The 21,528-nt window shown below is 36.6% G+C and overlaps 1 protein-coding gene across 3 annotated transcripts in view; it reads right to left on the minus strand.

Moving 5' to 3' along the window:
- EPHA3 (EPH receptor A3) overlaps positions 1-21,528 on the minus strand; it is a 365,687-nt gene that overhangs the window by 343,770 nt on the left and 389 nt on the right. For all 3 annotated transcript variants that reach the window (XM_046647947.1, XM_046647948.1, XM_046647946.1), the window contains exon 2: positions 2,250-2,314. In XM_046647947.1, the coding sequence (XP_046503903.1) occupies positions 2,250-2,314 (65 nt within the window). The remainder of the gene's footprint in view (positions 1-2,249; positions 2,315-21,528) is intronic.

The following is a 21,528-nucleotide window of genomic DNA, read 5'->3' on the forward strand; positions in this document are numbered from 1 at the left end:
CAGTTTCTCAAAAAGACATGAATATTAATCTAATTTCCTAAATTAGTGCTACTTATTTCCTCACGTACATTATCATTAACACAGTATAGGGGGAAAATTCCAAGGAAAAATACACTATACATCACCACAGGGCAATAATTCACATATTTGATTTTCCTTTTTTGCTTTGGGATTTTGAGGTATTAAAAATATCATGCTGTTGGGGAGATTTTTTTTTTTCCTTCCTGCAAGTTTTAATCATAAACTTGGAGAGCTTGGCTGGCTGTTTTAGGCTATTTAATGCATCAGAAAGGAAGTCAGAGCTGCAGGAAGATAGACCAGGAAAGCCACAAAGAGGAGGCCCAACTGCCTGAGCTGGCTCTCTGAGGCAACAGTCAGCCAAAGGGGAGACTGAACACCATTTGTGAGAAAATCAGGAGAGATTCCTAAGCAAAAAGGAGGTAGGAAGTTGGGCAAGAGATGGGAAAAGTCAAGAGGTGAGTTATCCTGAGGAGTGTTTCTTAAATTTAACGTGCTGAGGAATCACTGGGGGACCATGTTAAGGTGCAGATTTGGATTCAGAAAGTCGGGGTGGGGGGTGGCAGTGTGTGGCTGAGAGTCTGCATTTCAAAGACTCTCCCGGTTGTTGGTGTATGTACCACACTCTGTGGGGAGGGTTCTAGAGTACCCCTTGCCCAACAGATATCTGGAAGTAGAAGCACCAACTTTGTTTCATCACAAAATCTAGGAGATTAACAAGATCAAATGAATCCATTTATACTGCATTCTCCCCAAATTCGCAATATATAGAAATGTGTTTTCTTTATAGCTTCTTTAAAGGAAAACATGAGGTAGATTGTTGCTTTGATATACAAGTTACTTTCTTGTTGTTAAATATATACGTATCTATTAGTAAAATGTCACTGTGGTTGTTGCTTTTCATATATCCCTGGGCAGCAAGTTTCTACAGATATTATCTGATGGAGTAATGAAAAGCTAAAATTTTTAAGATCAAAATTACAGTGAAGTTTGAGTTTTGAATGATGAGTTTCAGATGAGTTTTCCAGCTCAGTTCTGAGTTTCAACTCACTCTCTATTGACTACACAGGATGTGCTCTCATACTCATCAATTGATTCCTTTTACACCTCTGGGAAAACCAAATCCTGGTTCTCTTCATATTCTCCCCTCTGCAGCAACTAACCAAGGCCTGAGCCTGTGATAGGTTTTGGCATCGTGTCAGCATCAAGGTGTACCGCGAGGAGAAGCAGACACGAGGATGACAGATGGATGAGGTAGCCCTGATGGAAAACACCCGTGCTGAAGAATAAGCTGGTAGTACCGTAAAAATCAGTATGTTTAGGCACAAAAGTCTAAAGGCTGAACACCAGTACTAAGTGGAAGTAATTATAATCTCTTGGAAAAGAGGACTAGTGTAGGAGGAAAAGGAATATATAAATTTGTTCCTATGACAAATATTTCAAAATAACACTTTGCATTTTCCACAGACTATACTTGGAAACAAAAAGGTATATTTTACACAACTTTGTAAGAACAAGAATTTTCCAAATGTATGACCCTTTTTTTTTTCTGCAAAAAGAGGAGGAAAATTTTTCACAGAAAAAGCTCATCCTAAGCATTCACGTCACCAAAATACCGTACACCTTAGTAATCTGTGTCTGGCTTGGTGAAGTATGAAAGGTAGGTAAAAAGTTTAAAATTTAAAGGCAGCCAGACTTTTCCTAAATAGAATTTCCAGTCTTAAACTGATCTAGACAAGTTGCAGACATTTTACACAAAGAAATTAAGGCGACACAGGTTTGTACTGTTGACGCATATTGCCTGTGCCCCGGAACCATCAACAAGGCTGATTTTAACGCTGCAGCTCTGGAGGCTGCTGTCTCCAAATGCACTTTCCACAGTACCTCAAGTTCAGAATGTCCTCTCAATTCACCTATTCTGATCACATCGCAAAACAAATGTTTGAGGATCACACTTAGATCTTCTGCATGATGCCAGTAACAATTACACTGTTTAATTCGTCCATTCAATCAATTGATAAATTCAGAAGGGAAGAAAGGATCCAAGTTCTCAAAAGTTTTATTGGACACAGATATTAGGCTGCTCTAGTCCATGTACTGAACACATTGATGCACGCCGCTGTGACCAGAGGCACAGGGTTTGCTTGAGACAACACACCAACAATTCCTCCTACTCTCCAGAGAGGCATCGCACAACGTCAGCTTCACTTTCAATAGTTGACCACACTCACCCCATGTGATGGGTAGGAGATCCAGCCCAGCTCCCCTTGGACTGTCTTCGAATCCAGCAGATTGACTAAAAGAAAATATAAATACACAAACACAGTTAAGAGGAATGAGTTCTTTCTGTCTGCCTCTGTCAAGTTAATGTTGTCTGTGGTTGTTGTTGAGATAACAACAGCTACACGTTCAAAACACATAACTCTGTTCTTCTTCATTAGAAGTAGATAATGAGTATAAAAAGGGGATTACAGAAAAAAGCAATCACAGGAAAAGTGAAGGGATGGAAAGTTTCTGCACCTTTTTTAGTTATGTTTGTTTACAAAGGTAGGTTAATATTCAATATACTGATAGTCATTTTTGACAGAATAATTACAGATTTAAAAGGGAAATAATAAAAATGCTAAATAGGAAACGTTAATGCTAATATGATATCAAAATAACTGGAAAGATCATTAACTTTGATAAATTTACATATGATTTCACTAAAAATTAATTTCTTACATGTACTTCCATAAGTAATCAATATTTCTGTTTGTGCATATTTGATGTGGCATCTTCATTTTGTCCTGGCCAAGACCAAATGTGCTATTCTGTAATGTGCATTTTTTAATACTATAGAAATTGTCTACTTGCATTTAACAAACAAAATGCTTAGCTACCAACTTGAGGAGAAACCAAAGCAAAAATCCACATGAGAATATTGCCTGTGTAAAGCTTCACCTATTTAAAGAAGGTATTGTTACCCGAAGGCTTTAATGATTTTACTCAGACCTTTGTGTTAATTATTAAAAACCCAATGAATAATAAAACTCAACATGAATGTGGTTGCCTTTCTAATACAGGCATGTGCTGCAGAACGATGTTTCGGTCAGTGAAGGACAGTATGTGGGACAGTGGTCTGACCCACCTACGTTTGTGTAAGCACACTCCATGATGTTCACACAACGACGATATCGCCAGAACATGTCTTGTCATTAAGCAATGCATGACTGTATATTATTAAAAGAGAAAGTTAAATGGCTTATTTTCAACACAGAGAGTATTAATTTGTAATGGATTAGAATTTAAAATATAAAAAATGACTTCAAGTTTAATTAATAACAAAGGGCTCACTTTGATTGTCGATCTGTTAAATAATGGAAACTATGGTTTTCCTGCATTCTTCTTCTAAAGTGGAAAGCAATCCCATGATTGACTAATGGAAGATGCAGAGGAAGTTTACATAAAATACACATGTGTTATTAACGTGAGCCAGAGCAGGTGAACCAATAAATAGAATAAGAAGGAGTAATTTTCCAGAGTTCCATATATTCCTAAATCAAAGCACAATGTTAATACATGCACTGCACATGCCCATGTGTTGTCAATAAAGTGTTTCCTGATGCATGAAAAGCACCACTATTTCTTTAATCATCCCAATTAATCTCTTATAAAGGAAATATTCATCTTATAAAATGTTAAGAAAAAGAAGTAATATATTTGGTGGATAGAATTCTAAATTTTCAAGCATTGCTTTTCAAAGGAAGATAGTTGGTTAGCTAGTTAGATGATAAATTACTAGGTGAATATAACAAGGTAACTGATCGTTAAATTAAAAGAGATAATATTCTTAAAGTTAGATTTCATACATTTTGCTAGTAAAAGAAAAGCACATAAAGTTAACCTATCTTTGAATTCCTTAAATATTAAGGTTTTTTTCTCACAATAAATTATTCCCAATGAGAAGTCATTATATGAAAAAGAGGCTGAATGCATTACATAGTGCAATTTCCATAATGGAATTATTTCCCAGGACACCAATGCAGAAATTAACAGTATGTTTAATTATATTGAAATTATCTCTCAAAAATAACTTTAAAAAAACCCCTCTATTGATTACTCAATGTTACAGATAATAGTTCAGATTAATCAATGTTAGAAAATTTTTGAAAATGTGAGACTACATCCTCACCTTTAAATTAAAGTATGCTACCAACATTCATTCTGATAAACACATGCCTAGTTGAATTGCTGGTTCTATCGCAGTCATCAGTTGATTCCTCTGAGTTTTACATAAGATTTGCATAGAATTTATAGTGCCAGTATTCATAAATCATTAGGGCCTATTTGCAATGTCTTCAGAGGTTTAAATGATTCAATGTATTTTCATGTATATGTAATAATTGAACATGTACTAAATGACAAATATATGTCACTGCATATGCTATGATGAATGGCTGATTTAATTTCAATATTAGTAACCAGAGGAAAAAAGTGTTTGAGGCAAAGAAGATATGAATATTGTCTCCATTTAGTAAATTACTCATTGGAATGTAGGTTGTTAACTAAATAACTAAATGTCCTTAAGTTTTCTCTGATGATCATGATGAGGAAAAAGGACTGGACTAATGTCATCAGCATTTGATTTCTATCAAAGGAGGACAGCTAAACCCAAAAGAATTTTATCACCTATCAATTAAAATAAGTGTAATAAATTCATTAAATTTATTGCATTAACTCAGAAATTGAATTTTTTGTGCCTTCCATTTAGTATGAATGAGGAAAACACAATTAGCACCATTACTTATGATTCTGGTTCTGTTGTCTAGCAAACATAATTATATCTTCCCTAGTTATCTCACAATGTTGCTGTGATGGTCATATGATATAAACGTATTTAAAGGCACCATGAGTTTATAACATGCTATACAGATTCAATGTTCTTGTAAAATTAATACATTAACTAACAACAGCTCCCTTTTGGCTTCTGAACTATATTTAAAATCAACCATCAATATATGACCTAACACAGAAGAATAGTGACATCAAAACATTTTTTAAAAGAGTTTATTTTCAGTTTATAAGGTGCCTTTAGTTTATAGCCAAATGAGAACAACACAATCAAAGAATTCTAGCCACTTTAAAGTGAATGATTGTTAAACTGGGACTTCCCACAACAGAAACCTCAGGAATCCTGTAGTGTGTTGTATAGTGATCTGGGTGTAGCATGATTGAGATATGAAGAGGAGAGAGTTAATGGGATTTGAAAGTCAACCTGTTGTGGGTGATTCCTCTGGATACATAGACTAAATCTAACATTGCAATACATGTCTTAACCCCACACTGATGCAGGAAAGAACTTTGGTTACTGTTTATCTTCCTAAAAAGATACAGGCCTGATCACAGCTTCCAAGTGTTGCCACTGGTCAAATGCCAGGGCAGACAGAATAAGCAGACAGAACTGTGATGCACAAATATTGTATTGTAGTCTGAGTTTTAATGACAATTTTCAATATAGAAGGTATATTTCAATTCCTGTAAAAATTGAGTTTACCATTATGAATTTTAACAAAAACAAATTAGGAAATTATTCTTAACGGTAGGTGAGAATATATGGGCGACTTAATTCTTTAATGATTCCCTCATGCCAGGTTATTTGCCAAAGATATAAATTGTCCCTTACCAGATTTCATATTCTAATGGTGTGATATCCAAACATTTTTGGTTTTCAACAGGAAGCATATCATTTCTTTAATTTCAAAATATGTTCTATTCAAAGAAGTATGTGTCATACATTAACTTAAAGTGATTTAAATTTGACAGATTTTTAAATGTTATGACTTTATTTAAGGTGAGACACAAATAGGTGCTTTTTGGCAAATAGTATTTGGAAATCACTGTCTGCAGTGTGGATGGATATGGTTCTAGGTTTCTTTCATATACCTTACTCTGCTAGTCTTACTGCTTTTAAATAGAAGAGATGTATGAATAGGTGAAGGAGTTTATATTCATGAAAACGGTAAGAAAATCCTTACTCAGGCTTCTTGAGTTGGCTTTCACGTGGGCACTAACTTGAGACTTGCTGGACAAGAGGCTCTGTGGCGTCTGATGGGAATTAGAAGGTATAGAATGAAGGAAAGTAATAAAAACAAATAGAGATTAAATTGGCCCAAATTAGTTGTAAGTGCTTCTGGAAAGGAGGAAACCTTGCTATCCTTACTTCCGCTGGTCTTTACGTCCTTTGCCCATTCAGCTGGATTGTGGCGTTAAGATGCCCAGGAGCCTTGTTCTTGCTTTTCCTTTCTTATCCTCCATGACGATGGAGAGACACAATCAAAGGTCCACACCTGCATTCACTGGTACTGACAATGCCACGAAGAGCTTCTGTACCAAGAACTTACACCAACTTTCCTGCTTACTGATAACAATGCAACGGAATTTTTCTAAAGGACTCAGTTATTAAAATAAGTTTTTAAAACAAATGTTCCCCGTTAGTGAGGACAGATTAAAAACTTTTGGTATATCTTAACAACAAAAAAACAAACAACCTGATCAAAAAATGGGCAGAGGACATGAACAGACATTTCTCAAAAGAAGATATGAATATGGCCAATAGACACATGAAAAGATGTTCATCATCGCTAATCATCAGGGAAATGCAAATCAAAACTACACTAAGATATCACCTTACACCCGTTAGATTGGCAAAAACATCCAAAACCAAGAGCGACAAATGTTGGAGAGGTTGTGGAGAAAAAGGAACCCTCATACACTGTTGGTGGGAATGCAAACTGGTACAGCCACTATGGAAAACAGTATTGAGATTTCTCAAAAAGTTAAAAATAGAAATACCCTATGACCCAGCCATCCCATTACTGGGTATCTATCCTAAGAACCTGAAATCAGAAATCTCAAGAGTCCATTGCACCCCTATGTTCATCGCTGCATTATTTACAATAGCCAAGACGTGGAACCAGCCTACATGCCCAGAAACTGATGATTGGATAAAGAAGATGTGGTATATATACACAATGGAATACTACTCAGCCATAAAAAAAGACAAAATTGGCCCATTCACAGCAACGTGGATGGACCTCGAGGGTATTATGTTAAGCGAAATAAGCCAGTCAGAGAAAGACGAACTCTATATGACTCCACTCATAGGTGGAAGTTAATATATTGACAAGGAGATCTGATCGGTGGTTACCAGGGAAAACGGGGTGTGGGGGGAGGGCACAAAGGGGTAAGTGGTGTACCCACAACATGACTAACAAAAATGTACAACTGAAATCTCACAAGGTTGTAATCTATCATAACATTAATAAAAAAAAAAAACTTTTGGTATAAATTTCTGGAGTTTTCACTCTTAGAGAATCATTAACACATCAACATTTATTCAAAGGCATTTCAAAGTTCTGACTCATAGTGACTATTTGTCCACTTAGAAAGACTGGGAGTTAAAGGAAATGCTCACATCTTGTAGATTAAGTACTGCAAATACACAGACAGTGCTAAAATAACTTTTATTTTTTTTAAGATTTTTATTTTTTTCCTTTTTCTCCCCAAAACCCCCCGGTACATAGTTGTATATTCTTTGTTGTGGGTGCTTCTGGTTGTGGCATGTGGGACACCGCCTCAGCGTGTGATTTGATGAGCAGTGCCATGTCTGCGCCCAGGATTCGAACCAACGAAACACTGGCCACCTGCAGTGGAGCAAGCAAACTTGACCACTCAGCCACGTGGCCAGCCCCTAAAATAACTTTTTAAATGAAATGCCACAATTTCTTACTGAAGTGGAAGATCTTTTCAATTTTCTAACAACACATCAATATGCTTTGTGGTAATGCTATAGTTGCACTTTATGAAAATATTACTATAAAAATTGGCAAATAATCATTTTAAGGTGAACAGTAGGATATAATGGCTAAAGAATTTCAGACTTTTACAAAATTAAGTATGTTTTCCTGTAAAACATTCAGTTATAAGGTGCCTTTAAAGTCCATTGCAAATAACTATGAAACCATTACAACAGAAAACAAACCCATTTGATATGATGTAATTACGTCCTGATTTTACTAAAGAAAGATGACATGTCCTTGCTTGTTCCCACCATCGCTGTCATTATTCCTGCCACATTTCTTGTCACTACTCATCTTTATCATTTTCATCACTTTCTGTTATAAAAAGAGCTCCTATGCTCTAGGTTACAGACAGCAGAAGGGTCCTTTAATCAGCTTCTAGGTTATACTTAGATGTTGCAAACAGAAGAAAATGATACAGGAAGTAATAGATTCTGTTCTTCGTGTTTTAATTCTCTGTGTAGTACTTTGGTCAACCGTAGCATGGAATCAAGAAATTAAGATGTAGTTTCTGACAGGAGTCCAACAAAGCTCAGTTTTCCATTTTTACTGTATACACCAGGGTATGCCCGTGAGAAGAACTTTAGAGAAGTCAAAGTTTTGTTGATATACGTACGTATTTCAACATGACTTTTATCTGCTGTGATTACACTTTCTTAGTTTAGCTGCTTCTGTGGGCTTCCTGTTTGTATTTATGTCCAACTAAACAGAATGAAAACATTCTTCAATAGATCTAGTTAGTCTTGTATTTCATAGACTAAAAATTATAAAAAATGTTTTTAGACTATAAATGAAGTCAAGGATACTTTATTAATTGTGTGCAGATCAAAAGTCCTGTAAACTGTGAAATTTAAGTCAATAGGCATTTTGTGTCATAGAAATATGAATTTATAATTCATATCCATACATCAAATGACCAGTTAAAATTATTACATAAGAATTAAAGAAAAAATTTTGTAGTGCTAGACATTTCTGTGAAAAATGTCTTTTGTCACATGGCATCTTAATGGCTTCTTTATGTGATATAAGCAGATTTCTGGACTTGGTGATTTACTATCAACTTATTCTTTCTTATGAGCTTTTCCTCCTGGGCGATAATTTTGGATTTACTTCTGCACAGGCCCTGACTACAGAAGAGACTAATTAGCCGCCTCATCTCAGTCTTGGCCCACAGCAGGGAGAACTCCTTGCAATCAAAACACAGTCTCACAGTAAGATGTCCATGTTTTCATGACTAGAGCAGTTTAGTGAAACAACAGAAGCGCAGACCAAAGTTCAACTTGAAACCTGGGTGCTTTAGGAAACATAAACCCTATGCTGTTTCTGAAGTGTTAATTTTTTTACTTTTTAATCAGAGAACTCTAAAGGTCACACTGATATTAATACTATTATGAAGAAAACAGCTATCAAAATATCAGTGGGGAATGTGTTCTTATAACAAAATAATCCTTGCTCATAAATGACTGGGGACGTTCTCCCATCAGTGGAGTTCCAGGGCATTAAGCACGGGAGCTTCATGCACAGCCCCTAGAAGAGCAGCCCTCTTTGTCTCTGTGCTTTGTCAGGATTATGAACCATTTAGACAAGGGAAATGCGCTTCCCAAAATGTAAATTACTGCAAGGAGAACATTAATGATTATGTAAACACTGCACTTTTTCAATACATTTTTGCTGTTTAGAGCATTCTAGAAATAGAACTTGTTTATTTCTAATTCTGAAAGACTTCTTTGACACATTAAAATGTGAAAAATGAAAAAGTACTATTCAATTATGAAACTATATAAATAATCACTAAGGCAAGGAGGTGCTCAAACTTTAGCATATACATTTTACTTTCACACCATAAATTCAGGCTGTCTTGGTGTATATTTTTCATCATATTATCATAAAATCTTGATTACCAACCTTCAAGTACTAAATGAAAGCTATCTGTTCAGTCAGGGCTTAACTGACGGCTGTGGAAATCGAACCAAACAAGCAGATTGGCCTCGAAAACAACTCCAATGTAATATTTCATTTAGAAATAAAAATGCACCTGAAAGTCCCTTCCACATAAAGATTCAAAATTTGAGCATAGGGAACATAAAGTGCAGTGTTGAAATTGTTTCAATTTAAAAACATTCTCTGTACATGTTTATATCAATTTTTTTTTCTTTCCAAAGAAGCTCATTGTAGAATAAATAAATAGGTTAAATTTCTGGACTTTATGTCATACATCATGACTGACGTCACAGTCACAGACACACACATATACTCATACTCATACTCTTCGAGGTATAAATATGGGTCTTTACAAAGGCCCATGAAGGATCAAATAAGTTTCCACATGCTCATCAGTTTAATTTAAAGCCCAAGCCCTTTCGCTCCATCTTAGGAGCATGGTGTCAGCAGAAAGTACCAAGCTTGTGCCGGTGATAGTCAGAGAGCTTTTAATTGATCACCAGAAGAGAAGATAGAGTTCAGACTAACTTCAATGCGCTTTCCCCTGGCAGTGTGGTCATACTATGATTAGCACCTACGGAAGCTTATATTTGGGGACGATTATTTTTTGACGTTCAATCATTAGTGTTTCCAGTACACTAACATGCGCACACGTGTACATGTGTGTACTCACACAGAATTTACATTGAGCTTAGATGTCTGCTTATCAAGAATAGATGTTTCTGAAGGTTCAGTTCTTTCAGAAGTGATTTTTAATTTTGTATATATTTATTACACATTCATTCAAATTATTTTTAAAGTTTTCTAGTCACATGCAATAACAAAAAATCTGGGTTCTAATCATCCTCACCACGTGAAATTAGGCAAATCATTTTATCTGCTCTTCCTTGTTTTTATTATTATTTTTGTTATTAACTTTTATCTTAAAAAAATCTTCCATGTTTCCCAGGGGCCCTGTTTTGGGAAGCTAACTGCACCCTTCTCTGAAGACTTACATTGCATTTTTCACAATTTTTCTCTTTAAGTTAAAACACAATTTTTTATGCAAGTATTAATTTTGTGGTCATCGGTCCCACTAAAGTTATCTTCAAGGGCATGGAGTGTCCCATTCTCCACAATCTTCCTTTCTAGCATCCAGTATGTAACTAATTCTCAGCTGTGCACTGTGTTTGGTAAATAAACAAACACAAACAGTAAATTATAATATGACAGATGAGTTAAATTTTTTCTTAACATTTTTCTTGTTTTATTGTAATGGATTTTGAATTTATGCCTTTGAAAGTAAATTTAGGGTTCCAAAGTGTTCACTACTGGGTTTAGAGTAGTAAAGCTACTACAAACCTGGCCAAACACACAATGAAATATTCTTAATTAGTTTCTCAATGACCACCTTTGGAAAGGGAAATTGAGAGGGCCACTACAAATCTTATATGTGTTTAGTTTTTTCTCTTCTCTAATTGTATACAAAATTTTTAAAGATATTAAAGCATTTAGAAGGATTTTGGACATCACTTATAAGCAAAACTAAGAAAAACTTTCTTTATTCAACGTACAAATGTTTAAGGAAAGCAGATGTGCCTCAAAACACGAGGAAACCACCGCTCTGAGCAGAGATCAATCCAACTGGTTTAGTCAGATGAAATGTCCATAAATTACAATTAAAATCTTTTTTCAAAAAACAAAAACTATCAAAGCATTATAATTTCAGATTAGAAATGTCAAGAACACCATAATAAAATTCAAATTTATCTTTTTTGAGTGATCTAATGTAAATGAGTATTAACTTATCTGTGGTGGACCAGATAGTAAAAGTAAACCAAGAGAAAGATGCTGTTCCCTTTATTCTGCCTCTTTAAAAACACTTTCAATATCTGGCAATAGCCATATTTGACAGAGTTTATATACTTAATAAAAAAGTAACAACCCAATTTAAATTCTATTTATAGTTTCTCTGATTATGCCAGTTCTTTACACTCCATTAAAATGCAAAATCTACCATAAGTAGCTTTGGCATATTGAAGGGAAAAATCACAATTTGGACATAACTCCAATTTGATGCCATCTTTGATTATTTTAGGTAGTTTAGAAGTCCAGTTGGGGAAAATTAACAATATTAGGTAGTGATAGATAACTTAAACAAATGGTTGTTTTCCTTTTTTCTCATTACCAACTTGTAATTCAGAAAAATATAATTTCATGTTCCAAAAGGTACATATTCATCCATAAAACTTTTCCCACAGTGTGGAAACAGTTCAATTTTGCAAGGGGACAATACTACTGGTGACACATACACAGACCCCCACACACATATACACACACAGGACTGCAAACAGACTTTTCATCAGTGGTGTTCTGCTTACCCAGAGAATTATTTAGATAATCCACGTGGAAGCCATTGCAAATCAGCTTCCCAGCCCCACTTATCCTCAGAGTGAAGACTGCTGTCATATGCAATAAAAAACAAATGCACCCTCTACAAACTACAGACTCATTATTGCTAAAGTACATTTAATATCAGGTAATAAATATATGTTAACTACTAACGAGCTGTCCTCTCTTTCCCTTAGTCACCCTGACATAGAAAACATCTAAATGTCATATTGATTGGAAACCAATCAACTTTACTACTGGAGAAATGTTAATTTTAAAGCCTTATATATATTATTATTATTATATTATATATTTATTATATATAGTGTGTGAGATAGAGAGGAAGATTTTCCCTGAGCTAACATCTGTGTCAATCTTCCTCTATTTTGTATGTGGGACACGGCCACAGCATGGTTTGATGAGTGGTGTCTAGGTCTGCGCCCGCTATCCAAACCTGTGAGCCTGCGAACCCAGGGCCACACAAGGGGAGCACACAAACTTAACCACTATTCCACCTGGCTAGCCCCTAAAGCCTCATACTTTTATCAGGAGACAGCGGGTGTCACTCTTTACTGGGCCTGCGGATATTATTCACCTATCTTTATTATTTGAAAGAAGATAAATTAACCTGCTCTTAAGGAGTATATAAAATTCAAGATGAAACCATTTTGAGATTGATTAAATAGACATAAAGCAGTGAAATAAACCCAGACTTCTCCCTTTGCTCGCGTTCCTTTGGAGACTCTACCATGTAATCTGTCAAGATTTTTATCTTAAAACAAGAGGCAACTCAGTTTGGAGACTTTAAAGTCAAGTTTACATTTTCTTGATTTGAGAGAGTTCTGCAAACTCAAATATGAATAAAAATTTTTAAAGTAGGGAAGGCAGTTGTTGACTTTAATTCTCCAAAAGCAAGAAAAGAAGTTTGTTGCTAAGCCTTCACTTTTGCTCATGGAAAATGTGCCAGTAGCTTTAGTGGTTGGGTGATTCCCTGGGACATCAAGGACAATGTGTTAGAATACCTTTTTTGCCTGTCACAGTGAAGAAGGCAGGACACGGAAAGCAGCTTTCAGATTGGGAAGGCTGATGTCATCAATATGCTATTTTTGCTCTTTGCCAGGTTAACAGAATTTATTGCAGCAATTAATGCAAAACACATGTGCTGAAATACCCGTATGAAAAATACGATTGCCCCCAACTTCATTTGCTACCTTTCAAAACCCTGTTTTAGCTACCTTTTCTCAATGCCTCCACTTAAAGAAAGTACACTGTTTTTATGAAAGAGGAGATAAATCATGATAATTTATTTTCTCATCTTAAGTAATTTATAAATTGTCTTTTAAATGGAGAATAGTTTTCACTAGGAGTAAAGTTTACTTTTGAGACCATGTTCTATTTTTCCCCATTACCGTGAAAATTCCAACAGCTAATTAACACTCCATTTTTATTATATAAAACCCTGAATAATAACATTTGGGTTATACTGAGAATTGTCTCACAACCTCTGTGTGTGGAATTCCTGACAAAATCTTCTTTCCAGTGTAAGGGAAGGAGTGTCTGAGAGTCAGGAACTGAAGACAGAGGTCAAGAATGTGTGAGGGAGACATCGCAGAGATTTTCTCCTACTTCTCCGTTTACATCGAATTTTCTTTAAATTGTTCCCGTAGTGCGTCCCCCACCCATGCAAATAATCCTAGCTTATGAGTGTGAACACTTTGCAGTTTCTAAGTACTCTTTGAAGTACTTCTTTGAAAGTACTTTGAAGTACAATTTTTCACTCCAATGTTCTGGGTATTTCTGAGTTATTCTTGTAAAGTCACAAGATGAAAATGAGTATAGTCCCGGGGCATTAAGGCTGAGAAGCTGGTGCAGTCCCGAAGAGAAGGTCGCCTCCCTAATTCACAGGCATTTGTGCACAGGAGAAAACTTGGGAAAATTAAGACCCAGACAAGCGAGGGCCTGGCTCAGGAGCCACTTTGCTATGATTCGTTTCCTCAATTGGAACGATGGGAGACATCCTAGTACCCACTGCGGCGCCGCTTTAATGATGACACGAGATCTGGTGAGCAGTGAATACTAAGTTGAGGGAAAAAAATCTAAGCAGGGAAACTTTGTGCAATTGTTATCTCCATGTTCGGTATGACACTGAGACCGTATTTAGTCTTGGAATCCCCTGGATTCGACAACTCTTATGAAAAACACTAAAGATCCCATAAGACCATGGAAACATCAGCATCCTCCAACTCCTGACCTACCTCGATTCGCCGCCCCCAGAAACCCTCTCTGGCCCATTCCAGGTTTACTTCCAAAATCAGAAGAGGAAAAAATCTTATTTTAATGAAACGGTGCCAATCAAATATGGTGCTGTGGTAGAAAACAGACAACTTCCGCTTGTGCACGGGGGAAACCCTATGGAACATGCCCCCTAGCTCTCCCGAGGGTCCTAACAGGTGGCATTAGTAGGTGACTTCAAAGAAAACTGAAAAGCAAGCGACCCCATTTTAGTGTAGGACGGAAGGACTGAAGGAAAGGAGACCGTCCGCAACACCAAGAGAGAGCGCAGGAGCTGGGCGGAGGCCACGAGCGGGACCCGCCGGCCCAGGCGCTGCCGCACGTCCCCGCCGCGCGCGTCCCCGGCGCTTCCCCGCGCGCAGCGTTCTAGGAGCCCCAGGACGACGCCACCTCCGCCCTCTGTCACCTGCTGGGCCCGGGAACGCGGAGGGAAAGGGGACCTCGCCACCTCCGAGAGCCGAGCTGGAAAGGCTGGCCGTGGCGGCGGGGTGGCAGGTGACACCGATCTCGGGGCGACTCCGCTGTGACGGGCCGCTTGCGCCTGCTGGCCGCGCCTCCTGCGCTCCCTGGGCGGCCCGCGCCCAGGACAGGCGAGGCCGGGGCCGCGGCGGCAGCAGGGGGCGCCCCGGCCCCGCCGCCCCAGCCCGACCCTCGGCCGGCGCCAGAGCCTGGCCCCCAGGAACCCACCGGCCCGAGAGGGCTGCGGTCCCGGGCGCGCGGACCCGGAGTTGGGGTTTCCTGATCTGATCTTTAATCCGATGCAGAGAGGAAAGTAGTGAACAGCTGGGAGACCCCGCGTGCCTTCTGCACCACTGAGCCGGGACCTCGCGGGGGCGAATAGTTTGAGGTTAGGACGCCCTGGTGGTGGGTGTGGTGGCAGCGAGGGAGCGCCTGCTCATCTCTCTGCTGCCACACTGCTGTCACTACCCGTAAAGCCCTTCTTCGTGCTAAAATTTCTCAGGGCACGCTTTCGAAATGTAATCAATATTGCAGGATCGAATGTGGGAGGGGTAAGGGGAAGGAAAAGCATCGCCGTCCTCCCCTCCCGTGGCCCACCGTCCATGGCTAAGATTGTTCACGTTTGTTTGTACAGTGCTGCCACTTGTTTTCCCCCTCTTTGCTCGCCTATTATTCTGACTTCGCCGTGTTGGTTTGGATTATGTGGATTTTCACCCTTTGCTTTGACTGGAACAGCAGGACATGGTTTAGAAAGTGAACGGTGGGAGGGGGTTCCACACCCAGGGCTTCCAGCTTAACAACCTCCCTCCACGTTGGACGCTTTAATTGCGGAACTGGTTTTGATTCCATCAGCCCTCCACATGCATTCGCCCAGGCATCCAAACGGGGAAGCATTCCTTGACTAACACTCGTAAAACTTCCCTGGACAAAATATTTTCTTCTGGGGAAAAATCAAAAGTGTGCACGCTTCGGAGGAGAAACAAACAAGCGCGTTCCCCTCCCCCTTCTTTGTAAGTGTGCAGGGTTTTTAGGGATTTGATAAAAATTGATTAGCCAGATGTTTTAAGTGATAAATATTTTCCCTTTAAGCAGAAGATTTATATACTAACGTTGGCTTTAGAACCTCTGCACTTCCCTACCTCTCCTCTTTCTAATCAACTTTTTATTTTCTTTTCCCTTGCAAAGACTTTTTTTTCTTGGTAATCGACCCCCCTGTTCCATCTCAAAGAAAGCTAGTAGGAAGCAAACTAAAACTTGCTGACTCCTAGACTTTTCCAGGAGAAAACCCTCCTGCTGGATTCCAAGAACTACCTGATACGGGGCAGCTGGTAACAGCCCAGGGAGTAGAATCAAGGGGGCGCATGGCCCACATACTGATTCCGAGGAGGAGGGTCTCTCTCCATTGATTTGTGGCTTGGAATCCTTTGCAGTTTATAAATGTCACAACATTACTTTTACTTCTAAAGTCGTTACAGAGAAATTATCTAAGGTTTTCAAATTTTTGAGAAATAAATTTCAAATCTCGATTGGTGGGATACCTGGGTGAATAATATCGTGAACGTTTCACACCACCAGTCAACCCTTTATTTGAAAAATCTGTGGGAAGCTACTTGTGCACTTGGTACAAGCCCCTCATTGTCCCTCCCTGGTGACAAAATCCAGATCTTTGAAAACAGAACCAAAAAGGGGAGACCTGCATCTGTTCTTCTAAAAGGTTTATCAAACAGAAATGAAAAGAGCAAGGATTATTAGATGTTTTATAGGAGAAATGTGTATATTAAAAAATAAGCAAAGTTGAGGATCTTGACAGCAATGATTTGTAAAACAGTGTTCTTCCAAGAAATACATATTTCCCCTTCTAATATTTATGCCAACCAAAATCATTGGAAAATGACTAAAATCAAAGGTAACTCACATCACAGATTTCTTACTAAGTAAATGTCTGTAAGAACTTATCGACTTTTGATGATTTGTGGAAAGTTTTATTAATACTTTCTTGAAGATTTTATGACTTGGAAAATGTAACTCTCAAGAACAGTTCTTGCTGTTTCCATTTGTGTTGAAGTTAGTAAATCAAATATACTGTGGAAATATGTTTTGCTTTTAAAAATCCTTTGCATATGTAACTGATTATTTGATATTTAAAAATTGCATATATTTTATTTCAGGAAAATTCCAAAGTTTCAGATACAGTTTTAACATTTAGTGATCTTTATAAAGAATGTTATTGTGAGAAAGTATTAACAGTGAGGGACTCAAAAAAAACACCAAAATTTGAATATTAAAATGTGGATAATATATAAACATGATAAAGAATCTTACTGAATCCTTTCTTGAAAAATAAGTTTCTGAAGAGTCAAGGTAAAACTACTAAGTTTATATGAGCAAGGAGCAAACCATGATTATATTCAAGAAAGAAAAACTTCGCGTGAAACTGCCTAAACCCATCAAACAATGCAAAAAACCCTCTAAGTTCTGATTGTGTACAGTATTTTGTTTAAAATTTTTATATTCATTTTAAGTGCTCCTTATTGTGGCTCCCAATTCCTAGTCTTTCATGGGAAAGACACTTTCTATAAAATGCAGCCATGATCTGACACGTGGCAATGGTGTTTCATTATACATAGTTCCCATTTTATAGATTCAATTGCTTCTGAGTTATAAATACATCCAATTGTCTTTGTATCTTAAAATAGGCGGAATGATGATATCAACTATAGCACCAATGATAAAAAAGTATAAAATTGAAAATGTTGATAGTTATAGTGAACCTGGCTTGTATTTATAAACCTATTGTTATTGTCAGAATATTTACTATTTAAAAGAGTTTTAAAATGCTCATTTATGACAAAGACTAGAATGGTATGATGTATGAAACACGAGTGAGGAGATGGGGTATCAAAGTGGACAGTTTCCCCCCTTGAATTATTATTATCAATATTAGTCTTTAGGAAGATACAGATTCAGATTGAATTAATTTCATGATAGACTTTGTGAGGTTACAAGAAGTTTCCGTCAGGCACAATCTAAATATTATCACAGCAATTGAGGTTGTCAGTAAAAGCTTAAACAAATTTGCTGATAATCCTGTTAATGACCTAGGTCAAGTGTTAACTGTTGCAGGTTATAAAATAGTGAAATTCAGGTTTCTCCTACCTCCAGGCAAACAGCACAGTTATAACTATTGGAGAGTGGGAAGGGTGAGCTATTAGGAGAGCTATTAAATTACAAAAATGTATAATGCATTCAATTATTCAGTCTAACACATTGAAATGCTATTAAAAGCAAATGTAAATCCTCTTCTAAAAAATTTATAAAGATGATATGATAGCTCAGTTCTCTATTTATGTTTCCATCACAATGTATTCTTATTTGAGATGTGTCTACATAAAAAATGACATCAATCATAGTAGTTTCTAAAAAGAGAAAAACCATTATTGAAATATTTATTGTCTCCCCCATTTGCCTGATATTCAAAGGGCAGCATACAGTGTTCATCTATGAGTTTGACTTTTCAGTCTTAAACAATCACACAGTCTCCTCCAGTACTTAGGAGATTTATGGTCAGTGAAATACATTTCATGGAAACAGTGTCCCAGCCACTCCAATAAACGTCTTCCAAAATAAGTAGTATATAAATATGTAGATTTAATTTTATTCACTTTAATTTTGGAAACCCTGATTTCCAAAATAAAGAGCTCTATGGGTAAACGTTACTGCAATTTTCAAACATTTTGGATAGAAAAATGATTTAGTGTATTATGTACCAATGAATAAGCAGTGCACTCTGCCGCAGACTGCTTCAGACACAGAGAAGTGTTGGATGAGTACTTCATCCAGTGCCGGAAAGGACTGAGCTGATAACAGTTGATACTTCACTTTGTATCGGGTTTTAACTACTTTCCAGAGCTATTTCTATTTATCACTATCATCATCGTCTAGCATGGGAAGAGGAGCAAATATATGAACTTTTCTAATAACAATAGTGTAGCGGTTCTATTGTCTTGAAAAGTAGTTGATTTCCCATTGGAAGTCTTTTCTTGGTGTGTCATGTAAACAGACCTGATAAGATTTTAATAAAGTTCTATGCAGCTTTTGTAAAGTTTCTGTTTATGTATAGAAGGCAATACTTGATTTAAGATATCAGTGAAATTATGAATAAACTATTTTCATTGAGGCAGATAGAAAGTATTGTTGGAATCACTTTCTTGAAAGCATATTAGAAAGTTATCTGTAACTGGATTAATAAAAGGAAAGTTCAGATTAAACTTTTTCTAAGTTTTTTTCTAACTTATCATAGGACCGTGGCATTCCGATATTAATATTTGATTATCAAACCTCAAATTAGAAAAGAATCACATAATGGCAAGTTTCCTAACAACTCCATGACTTGATTTTGTTCTCTCTTAGTTCTATCACGCCTAATTTCATGATAGATTGCAGAATAAATTCTAGTAAAATTTACCAGTAAATTTTTATAATGTTGAAATATAATTTTTAGCATGGTATTTTAAACACAACCTAGTATTTTTTGTTTCAGTTTTCAAAATTTATATCAGAAAGCTATATTAATGAGATTTATTTTATCATTGTTCTTTCTACCCAAATATATGATTTTTAAAAGCATTGTTTTCTGTTCAAATGACATTGTTAGAGCAATTGCATGGAAATCTTGGCACATACTTGGATTTTTCACTTTTTGGGTCGTTCAACTCAAGACCCAAGCTATTGTATTAATATTTAACTTCACTCAAATATTACCCGAGTCAAATCATTCATTTTAAATTTTGCTTCAAATCTTCCCATCATGACCTCAGAAGGGAAAGGAGACACTACTAGTAAGAGAGGCTCTGGAGAGAACAATCCCATGAACAATGGATAAACTTTTACCCAAGCAAATTGAATGCAATCATGTCAGTTTTCTGAGTGTATTTACCTTTCTTTATACATATTGTTAATGTGTACCTGCCTCTACAATAATATGCATTAATATCCAAACATACACAAGGTATGGCTTAAAAGCAATTTGTCTTTGATTATTCTTATTTCATTAAATTAATATTCACTAATTTTATGTAAGTGTGAATAAGGTTAAAGGGTCTTTTTTCTCTTTCGATTTACTAAAAGGTTATGTTTTCCACACAAATACTGACTCTCAGCTATATCCCTGTGCATTAACTCAGTAAAACCCATCATCTAAAGAGTTTATAAATAGTCCATTTACAGAAGTACAATTTATCATAGCAAAATGGGAATAATGTTACTATTTTTCTAATTATTGACAATACTGTAATATCTTCAAAAAACAAAATATTAAACAAACACTAATTTTAACGTATTGATATGTTACTCATTATACAAATTACTACTCTTGCCTTTCATTCTTGAAGAATGATTGACTATTACTTTCAAATAAACACTCTGATTTGTTAAAAAAATGTCACTGGTAGGTAAGATGATTTCCTTGATCCTTATATTTTAGAATTTTAAGTTCCAATTTAAGAAAACAGAAACATTTATTGAAATCTGCCAGATTGATAAAGGCAGTCACTAAGGAAAGAGCGAAATTAAACTGCTCTATTATCTGTGAAAGTAGGTCACCAAATATGAGAGGCAGTTTTTATATTTAATTAAAAAGTTTGTAAATATTCTTTTTTCCTTGTGGTTTTTAAAATAATGTAAACAATATACAATAGTATTGGCTTCCCAATATTTTTTTTGTGTGACATAATATACAATGCAGCATTTGCACATCGAGTGTTTAGTATTGCTAAATTGCAAAATAAATTGCTAAATGTTATAAGTTCAAAATGATTAAGAGGAAATCAAAGTTGTAAGTGTTGCTTTGAAGTAATCAGTTATTCAGAGAAGTTTGTCTTAAGAGTTAGTGACTATTCACAAATCATTAGGAATAGATGACAAAAGGTACACTGGAGAAAGGCAACGTATCTGTTAAGCACACAATCTTAGAGGAAACATTGGTGTCCTTAACATTAGGTTTGCACTTTAATCCATTGTGAAGGGATGAATGCCCATTACAAGGAAAATAACCCGACATCAAGGAAATGCCATTTGCGGCATATGAACATTCTTCTTAATTTGCTATTCAGTTATTTAGGATACCTACTCAGGAGCTTTCCACTATTCACAAGTTCACTCTCCTATTCGTATATAAGCCCTTAAACAAAGAGAATCCAACCTAAGCTTGTTGTAATTCCTGCAAATATTACTTATGTTAATGTGGCATATGCTGCTCATTAGAACCCGCACCACGGAGCAAAGCCTCGCCTGGCGGGGTGCACATCACGCCAATACAGCAGTGGCACATAAACACAGGCGCGCGCACACCCCTCCGCCTTCACAAACTCTGATTCCCCTTTAGTCCATTCATAAATGCCATGGTCCTAAGTAGGAGCAACCTGTCATTACATTTAACCATACTAAAGAATCTAGAGAGACAGACTGAATTTTCTTTTAAACTTCTCAGAGTACTACGTGGTCACAATTAGAAAATAAAACACTGCCATGGCTATTTGGCAATTAGCATCTTGGGTTGTAAAACTGGCAGATTGTTCTTTCTTTCTGCTCAAAATTGTCAAACGAGGTA

This window comes from Equus quagga, chromosome 21 (assembly GCF_021613505.1).
Source record: "Equus quagga isolate Etosha38 chromosome 21, UCLA_HA_Equagga_1.0, whole genome shotgun sequence".
NCBI lineage: Eukaryota > Metazoa > Chordata > Mammalia > Perissodactyla > Equidae > Equus > Equus quagga.